This window comes from Pinus tabuliformis, chromosome 7 (genome assembly GCF_031772625.1).
Source record: "Pinus tabuliformis cultivar Carrire ecotype Pingquan chromosome 7, CPIR1, whole genome shotgun sequence".
Lineage (NCBI taxonomy): Eukaryota > Viridiplantae > Streptophyta > Pinopsida > Pinales > Pinaceae > Pinus > Pinus tabuliformis.
In genome coordinates, this window is record NC_142293.1 from 465,969,546 (window position 1) to 465,979,886 (window position 10,341).

Here is a 10,341-nt window from a genome sequence, read left to right on the forward strand (position 1 = left end):
CCAAGCCACTATGAATGAGTTATTTCGTCCATATCTAAGGAAGTTTGTGTTAGTGTTCTTTGATGACATTTCAATTTATAGTAAAATTTGGAGGGAGCACCTACAACATTTGGAGATAGTTCTTACTGTATTGGAAGAGCATCAGTTCTATGCCAAGAAGTCCAAATGCACTTTTGGGAAACAAGAGGTAGAATATCTTGGACATATAATATCCAAGGAAGGAGTAAAAGTAGATCCTAATAAAATCAAGGCTATAAAGGAATGGCCCAAACCAGTTAATATCTCCAAGCTAAGGGGATTCTTAAGATTGATCGGGTATTATTGAAGATTTATTAAAAATTATGCCCATATAACTGCACCCCTAATGAACCTTCTAAAGAAGAACTCATTTTGATGGAATGATGAAACAAAAAAGTGTTTTGAAGACTTGAAAGAAGTTATGTCTAATGCACTTGTATTGGCAACCCCAGACTTCTCCAAACCATTTGTAATTGAGTGTGATGCGTCAGGTTTTGGCATAGGAGCAGTACTAATGCAGGATGGTCACCCAATCACGTTTAAAAGCAGGGAACTCAATAAGCAAGAAAGTATCAAGTCTACATACAACAAGGAAATGCTTACTATTATGCGCGCATTAACCAAATGGAGACAATACCTCTTGGGAAGTAAGTTCTTAATACGAACAGATCATAATAGTCTTCAATATCTCCTCCAACAAAAAACACTTTCTACAAAACAACAAAAATGGATAGAAAAAATCGCTACCTTTGACATGGATATATTACATAAGAAAGGGAAAGATAACGTAGTAGCTGATGCTCTGCCTAGGAAAGACGACAGACCATCATTACTTGCAGTTTCAGTGGTTGTTCTCGAATGGCTTAATGAGTTTCGAAGTGAATATGCAAAAGATCCAGAAACAAATGCTATAATCAATAATCATCCTCAGAATTCAAAATTTGAATGGAAGAACGATATTCTATGGTACAAGGGAAGAGTTTATCTGAATGCAGATTCCAAATTTTAAGCCAAGATTCTCAAAGAGTCTCATGATTCACTGTAAGCCGTACATGTAGTATTCTTTAAAACCTACTACAACGCATGCCAATCATTCTTTTGGAAGGGAATGAGTAATGATATTCAAAAATATGTAGCAAAATGCGATAAATGCTAGAGGAATAAAAATGAAAATATTATGACACCCAGACTACTTCATCCCTTAAACATCCCAAATCAGAAATGGGAGGAAATATCAATGGAATTTATTGAAGGTTTACCTGTGTTTGATGGTAAGGATAAAATTCTTGTAGTAGTCGACAGACTCAAGTATGCTCACTTTATTGCAATGAGGAAATCAGACTCAACAAAACAAATCACTGAGATATTTTGCAAAAATGTTTACAAATTACATGGATTTCCCAAGGTCATTGTGAGCGATAGAGATGCCAAATTTAAGGGTAATTTTTGGAAGGAATTTTTCAAACATATAGGAACCTACCTCAACATGAGTTCAGCTTACCATCCTCAAACGGATGGCCAAACAAAGGTTGTCAATAAATGTTTAGAAGCCTACTTACATTGTTATGCCACAGACAAACAAAATAAGTGGGTTCAGTGGTTACATCTCGCTAAATGGTGGTACAATTCTACTTACCACATGTTAGCAAAAATGACTCCATTTCAAGCTCTGTACGGTTACGAACCTCCGAAATGGAAGGACTTTGCTATCATCGAGACAAAGCTTCCAACTGTTAAAAACCAGTTAGAAGAAACCCAAAAAGTCGTCCAAGCTCTAAAAGAAAATCTAAATAATGCAAGGAATCATATGAAGTAGCGATCTGACCGAAACAAAACTGAGAGAGAATTTGAAGTTGGAGAATGGGTATTTGTTAAACTCCAGCCTTATAAGCAATTGTCCTTAAAACAAAAGGGAATTTTTTTTTGGCACCAAGGTTTTATGGACCCTACCAGATCAACAAAAAGATCATCCAAGTATCATATAGTTTAAGCCTTCCCAATAAAAGTCGCGTTCACAACGTTTTCCATGTATCGTGCCATAAAAGTGCACTTGGTGAACATCAATCAGTGTAAACAACACTTCCGACTTTAGATGGCAAAGGAAGGGTTATTCTAGAGCCAGAAGGTATCATCTCCATCAGGGAAAAGAAGCTGTGATCACGAGTAATCAAAGAATACTTGATCAAGTGGAAGGACTTACTAGAAGAAGAAGCTTCTTGGGAGACGAGCATTTCGTCAACAACACTCGTCATTACGTATGCTTTGCGGACAAAAAATCTTTTCAAGGTGAAGGCAATGTTATATAAAACTAAATAAATTGTAGGTAGTAAGTAATTAAAGGGCATGATCAAAGATCATGCCCATTCACCAAAGAGGCACCCAAGTTTGTATTTAAGCCAGGGCCTCCCATAGTGTAATTCATCATTCAAGTTTATTAATAAAATATATATATCTTCTATCTAATGCTGAGTTTACCCACTCCACTTTCGTTACTTCTTTGTAAAAATTACAATCCCCGTAACAGGGCATCATTAAGCTAGAGTTCAGCTAAGCCAGAGTAATTAAGCTACTAATTGTTCCACATGCTTCCTTGAACAACATGAAATTGGCAATAACAAAATCATGATTTCTTATGATATGAGAGAATATCTGATAAGTAGTGTTATAGAAACCTAAAGAAATGTTAGGCTTGAGCTTTCTTGGAAGAAAACCTGATTGAAAGCCAAGTTGCTTATTTGCGTTCAAGCATCAACTCTGAATCTCCTGATCTAGTTGGGAAACTGTTGGCATATAGTGCTGCTGGTCAATCTCTGAACGTCAAAACATAGTATAAAATACAGACTATTTGTGTGGCATCCTTTCAAATCCTTATAAATGACCCTTGTAGAGGATATTTACTGTGTTCTACCTGATATATATGGTGCATCCACAAACGAGTGTTAGTTAAAGGCTTCATACATGTACTGACAGTTGCATTACCCAGAAAACCTGGTGGTTTATTTTGGACCACTTAAAAATGTTCCCCTTCTTTCAGCCTTCCATTGCCCAAGCTGCATGTTATCTCTTGCATAACACCTGTTTCTAGACATTAGAACATAATTATGAAGGTTATAAACATATCAAATTTCTTTGTTTTTTTCTCGTATCTTGAATTTATGTACAATTGAAAGATGACCAAGATTACATGTTATCATATATTAGAACAGAATTATCAAGTTTATATACATATCAAATTCCTTTGATTTTCTCATATCTTGGATTTATGTGCAATTGAAGATGTCCTAGATATGTTATCTGTTACATAACACATCGAGCCTGCTTCCGCATCCTCTCCCGTTGGTCGAGCCTGCTTCCGCATCCTCTCCCGTTGGTCGAGCTATATTAAAACAGAATTACCAAGGTCAAGTCATATTCATATGGAATTCCGTTGTATGATTTTTCTTATATCTTAAATTTATGTGCAATTGAAAATGTCTTAGATACTTCCAAGTTTTGTGCTTCATGATTATTTGTCTCCTCGTCACTTGTTGCTTCTGATGGGTTAAAATACCCACAATATTGCCACATCTGAAGTATGCCACCCCATTTAGAATTCTAACATTTTTACATGATGAATCCCTAGGACAAAAATATTGCCCTCCTTTATATGGCTTTCTTGAAGTTAGAAATGTTTCCTTTCTTATCTGGTAGATTGTTTTCTTGTTCTATATAAGGTTAACGCGCCTTATTCGTACAAGTCTATTTGTTAATCATAGCTCGTTGTGCATGTTTAATGGTGTATTTTTCTCTAAGATATTCTTGCATCTTACTACTGCAAGTTCTTGAGATGTCAATCTTAGGTTGGCTTGATTGTACGTGATCATTATTATTTTCAAGTTGAGTCCATTTGAGCTAATTTAAGCCATTTCTGAAAACATCCAGCTTACAAGTATTATCAATTGGCCACAGTAATTTGTGTTTGGTGCCTGATATGAACCCTGGTTGAAATGCTGGTTACAAGAGGATGCATTTCTTTCGTTTGTGAACATTTTGACACTTCAAATTGATGTTTCCTCGCTTATAGGCAATGGAATTGAGTTCTATCTTTCTCATTTTTGAATTTGTGAAATGCTTCTGGCAGACTAAGCCCATTTTCTTCATTTTTTATGATTGTAATTTGTATGTGCTTATGATGCAATCGAAGTTAAGAATTTAAACCATACCACAGCAGACAAGGTACTTTTTGGATATGTGCTAATTTTGTGTCTGATACTTTCCTTTTAATGAACTTAAGTTTTTCATGTATTTTGAAACATGAAATATTTGAGAACTTTTTGGATGTGTGCTAAGTTTGCAATAAATTTCACCACTGGAGACATACAAGAGTTGACTAGCATCGCAGTGTGCACAAATGGTTCAATCAGATAGAACATTGATTGTTAGAAATGTGTATAGCTTAAATTTGTTGGATTGACTGGAGACAATATCTGTGAAAAGATAGGCACCGAACATACTTACATTTTCCTTATTTAACCTTCTCATAGTGAAGGTGTACTGGAGATACTTGAGCAGTTTTTCTCAACAGATAATGAACTCCACACATTTCGTAATGTTAAAATCTGTTTACCCTTTGTAAGCAGATTTCAGTTCCTTCATTTGTGTTAAACGGTGAGTTCAAGTAAAATGATGATAACTGTAAATATGAATAAGATCTTTAAAACTTTTGGGATGCGGTCATCTTCAATTATCAATATTTTGTTATCCAAATGTGTTTTAATACAACAGTTATCCCAAGTACAGATGCTGTACAAAAAGAGTGAGTGCTATTCTCTTCTCATAAACTTATGCAACTGACTTTTATGTTCGGTATATTAGCAGCAATATTGCATGTATAATTAAAGCTGGATAGTTATTGGATTCCAGTGTGATTCATGTTCAACTCTAAATACCAATGAAAATTTACTTTACATACGAGTAGAACATATTACATGCTTATAAAAAGTTGCAGTTTTTGGGATTCCAGTGGTGATTCGTGTTGACCTCCAAATACCACTAAAAAGTAACTTTACATATTAGCAGAACATATTGATAATTGCATGCTTAAAAAATTTGCATATTTAACGCATTCCAATGTGATTCATGTTTACCTCTAAATGCCAAAAAGTTACTTTACATTCTTCTACGCAGGCTTTTCTGAAGGAAGCTACTGTTTAAGTTCAAGTTGGTCTAGAATTTGATGATCCTCTTGCTGCCACATTTATGTACTGTTGCGCACGTCTGAAAATTGTTTATTCACTACTCTGGATTCTATTAGAGGTATGCCCTAAAAGCATAACTTGCATTTAGATTAATAATATAGATGGGATAGATTGCAAAGCCTGTTGTAAATCCCTTTTGATTGCTTGTTTAGTGTTTGGTGAAGTAGGCTTGTCCTGAAGTGGTTAAGTTTAGAAATGATGTGTCCTTGTATGTTAAAAATGGAATCTTCCCTCACCTAATGCAGTGTCTATTTTCACAGGCGTCAGAAAGAGGCAGAACTGAAGCTTTTGGAGGAGGAGACAGCACGGAGAATTGAAGAGGCCATTCTAAAAAGGGTGGAGGAAGCCTTAAAGTCTGCAGAAGTTAAACTAGAAATACAGATATATTTAGAAGATGGCAGGAAGAAGATGCTTCAGGATGTTGCTATACAGCTTCAGAAGGAGAAGCAAGAAAATCATTCTCAGGCAAAGCGGAAGGAAGTAAGTTTAAAGTAGCCATGAGAATACTGTAATATCATCGGATACTGTTAGTGTTTGGTCTTTCAATTAAAGGGCTGCTATGTTCCATTTTTGTAACTTTGATACAAAAATCTATTCAATTACAGGAGGAAGCACGGAAGCAAAAGGAAGAATTAGATAGAATGATAGAGGAAAAGAAGAGTAAAATTGAACAGGAACAGCTAAGAGCAATACTGGAACAGCAACAGAAAGAGGAGGAACGCTATCGCGAGTTGGAGGCTCTTCAACAGCAAAAAGAGGAGGCCATTAGGCTTAAAAAGCTTGAAGAAGAACAACAACGTGCAGAGCAAATGAAGCTGCTGGGCAAAAATAAAGCTCGCCCAAAGCTTTCTTTTGCACTTGGTTTCAAGTAATGTGGGTTGATGAATTCTGCCTCGTGCTGTAAAGATCTGAGCATTTTTTAAATGGAGGGATTTAAGTTATTTTGTATAAATTAATTGCTTATGGATATCCAAAATGAATCAGCCAAATGTTTGCAGTATATTGGAAGGATTGGATCAACATCTCTCTAAGGACACTTGAAAATTTTAATGATTCTTAATTAACATTGTGAGTGTAGTGGTCTTGAATACTCACAGTTTAGGTTTTTCTCATTGTTTGTTTCTTCCAGCTCTGTTCCAATAAAACATTCAACCATAATATTTTCTTTTCTCTTAAATTTCACAAGGGGATGAAATGCCAGTTTTTCTGCAAGAAAAATAACTCCCCAGAGGGGAATGAAAATTAATTAATATATGAAAATTTCTTTTTTTTTGTCCAGACGAAAAAATACAGTGAGCCGTACTCTAAAAGCTTGTGCTAGTTTTCAAAGCTGTAAAAGATGAAGATTTTCAAAATTAATTCTTCTATTTTTTTTTTATTATATCACATTATAACACAAAACTCCCTGATCTATTCTTGTCAACATGTGCTTCTAAATAGTTTGGATTTTAAAATCTTATTTTTACTGAATGCGGTTCCCACAAATTATGTCAAACTTGCATGCATTGGATCCGCAACCTAGTAAGATTCTTACTGGTCCACATATGTAGAATCTTATTTTCACTAATATAGTCTGCTTGTATAGAATCTTAATCTTATATTCACTTATAGCAGTTCACATAAAAGGCATGTTGGCATGTATGTATGTGTTATCTAATTGTATTTATTGGATCTACGTATTTGCTAAATTCTATTCCTTGGATAAAGCAGGTGTAAAATCTTATTTTTCATACTTTCGCACAAAAGCCATGCATGTGTTATTTCAAAATTGCATTTATTGGATCTAGCTATTTCCTAAAGCACATTCCTTAAGCATAATCCTTGGATAAAGATATTTCAGACGTCAATTTTGCAAAGTCTGTGTACGCGGCCATTAAATTTTAGCATCTTCTGTTTAATGGCCATTTGGTTTCATTTCAACTAGTCTCCGAATCTTTCAAATGAGAGATATATATGCCAACTAATCTTGAGATATGCAATATATATCTCCTATTTAATATTGATATATGCAATAGATATTTCCTTGCTAATCTTGAGATATGCAATAGATATTTTACGTTGAGATATGCCGAAGATGGATTCAATCTTCTTATGGTTATGAAAATCAATGTACTTGTTTTGCCATAAAATATACGATTATTTGTTAGTTAAACAACACTTCGATTACATGACATAGTTATGTATTGAGTTGGTTGTAAGTTCATATTTCCAAAGACTTGAGTCATTTTTACCATATATATATTAATTATTATTTTATGCTTTTCTTATGAACGATTGATGCATACTATGATTTGTGCTCGATAACTATACTTAAAAGCTACATTTCTTGATCCAATTTTTGGTAAAATACATGCCATGTTTTTCCATTTATACAACTTGTCTCTGGGAAATCAATAATACCCATTTTTACACAAATACTCAGAAACCTTCCATTTATACAACTTGTCTATGCGAAATCAATAATACCCATCATTACACAAATACTCAGAAACCAGTGTATTGTTCATAATATATTAATTTCTATGACTTTACCCAAGACCATATTGTTCATCAGAATTAACTTTTAAGAATTAACTTTTAAGACTACTTTGTTCCTTTTTGTTTTCAGCAAATATGTTTTGGAAAATAAGTCATGGTTTAAGGACATTGGTTATAAGTGGGGATATTGTGGACCTCAATCAATGCCCCTTTAGGGTTAGGTTGCCAAAACTACAATCAATTTGTTTACCCTAGGTATTATCCTCAAACTAATGGGAAATGCAATTGGTGGGTTTCCTAAAATGTGCATTTCATTGAGAAAAAAAGTGGACTGAGTTATTGCTAGAAAGTCATTGAAATATCAACATATTTTGGTATTTTTATGGAGTTATTTCTCAATTGAGAATTGCAGAAAACACAATCTTTGAGTTGACGTAAAATCACATTTGTTTAAAAATATTGTTGACTGCAAATATAGGTAAATGATAAAAAATTGAGAAAAAATAAAAACTGTTTTGAAAAGTTTTATTCTTACAATTTTTGGTGAATCCAATTAGTCCCCTAAATCTAAGTTTTTCATATTTCATTAAAAGAATTAGTAAATGTAACCATTAATCATATCAATTCAAATATCTTTACCCTTATATTTATAATAACAAGAATGAGTACATTTTGATTAATGTAACAATATAAAAAAACAGAGCTATCATTGTGTGTTTAGTTTAATATAATGTAAAAAAAAGAATTTGATGTAAAAAAGATAACATTGTCTTTCACAAAAGATATCTTTGAATTTCTACGAGTGTAAATCCTGAAGAGCAATCTTAATATTTAGCCCCCTTTGCAATATATATATATATATATATATATATATATAGCAATATTATTGTGCACTTTGTCTTGCTAACATAGTAACACAACAATTCTTGGTTCTGTATATTCACATCTTTGAGAATGTGGTTAAAAATGTCAATTTCATTAAGCTTTATGAGAATTCATCTAGCTAACATTTTATGATTGGAAACACTAGATAGAGAAACATTATTCAAATTACAACACCAATTTGAGAAAGAGAGATATTCAACTTCTAAGAGTCAAGTTTGCTCCATTTGTTAAAAAAGGCTATCCATATTCGTTGCATGTTGACTACTATTTTCTTTCTCATTTCTATGCATGTTATGATAGAAAGGATGGAGGTTGAGTTATTCTAAATAAGATCTTCATGCATACAAAGGATTTTTTGAATTTCACGATTTTTCAGAAGAGGAAAGGCCCAACATTGCCGAGTCTATCCATGTTCTTTTGATTTCTAGCTAACTAGCTCAAGGTGGTTGTGCCAATGCCTTGTGAGTGTCACACAAATTGCAAGTGCCCAATTGGGTCTTCTACACAAACCTTTAATCTCCTTGCTAACACAAATCCATTCAAGAAGGGAGAGTTATCCCACACATAATTTGAGTGCAAAAAAAGTGTCATTACCATTAAGTTGCTTAAATGGGTCTTCTCCACAAACCCCCACCTCTGTGAATGCCAATGTAGACAATAATGATGAACAAAATTTTCCTAGACAAAAATTGATAGGAAGATTGATGTTTTCAAAATTCAAGAAAGAATAAGATAAAATTAAATATCTCAATGCATGAAGTAGATTGCAAATTCTTAGTTCAACCCCACATTTGGGATTCATTTAAATTCCAACTCCTACTAGTAGCACATGGTTCGTTAAAGACCAATTGTATAGTTTCAACAATAATTTGCCTAGGGAAATCATGCTTATCAAAGTAGATGAGATGTAAACTTGCATGAGCTCCACCAACACTGTGACCACCTCCAACTCCATTACCCCACCAACTTCCCACTTATATCTTGAGCCTAACTGATAATGCGTAACGAATAAAATATATATAAATAATGTAAAATAATGTAAATGATAATAAGCATAAATAATTATTAGTTAATTAGTAATTAGGTTGAAGAGGCATGTCTAAATGAGACATGACTCTTCATGAAGAGACACATGCCTGATATATAAGCAAGCCTCTCGTTCTCGTTGTAAATCATTCATTCTTATTCATATATTTAATATAATATTTGTACCCTCATGGATATCCTTATATTCCAAGTCTTCTGTAGTAATTAATTTGTAGAAGGAACTTTGTTCGCTTCATTACTTAGAAGATCATATCAGCTTGTATCGATGAAGATGATTGTTCCGAGAGAGAGTCATTTGAAGCTGAAAAAGAGATCAAGCCTTTTTCATCAACAAGCTTTGAGGACAAAGCTTTTTGAGGAAGAAGGCAATGGAACGAATAAAATATATATAAATAATGTAAAATAATGTAAAATAATGGAAATGATAATAAGCATAAATAATTATAAGTCAATTAGTTATTAGGTTGAAGAGGCACGTCTAAATGTGACATGACTCTTCATGAAGAGGCACTTGATATATAAGCAAGCCTCTCGTTCTCATTGTAAATCATTCATTCTTATTCATATATTTAATATAATATTTGTACCCTCATGGATATCCTTATATTCGAAGTCTTCTTGAGTAATTAATTTGTAGAAGGAACTTTATTCGCTTCATAATGTTAATGTTTCATTC

The 10,341-nt window shown here is 33.5% G+C and overlaps 1 protein-coding gene across 10 annotated transcripts in view; it reads left to right on the forward strand.

The window, feature by feature from the left end:
- LOC149247966 (uncharacterized) overlaps positions 1 to 6,362 on the forward strand; it is a 72,300-nt gene extending 65,938 nt beyond the window's left edge. For all 10 annotated transcript variants that reach the window (XM_089458313.1, XM_089458320.1, XM_089458312.1 and 7 more), the window contains 2 exons: positions 5,516 to 5,735; positions 5,861 to 6,362. In XM_089458313.1, the coding sequence (XP_089314439.1) occupies positions 5,516 to 5,735; positions 5,861 to 6,127 (487 nt within the window). In that variant the 3' untranslated portion in view covers positions 6,128 to 6,362. The remainder of the gene's footprint in view (positions 1 to 5,515; positions 5,736 to 5,860) is intronic.
- The last annotated feature ends 3,979 nt before the right edge of the window (positions 6,363 to 10,341 follow it).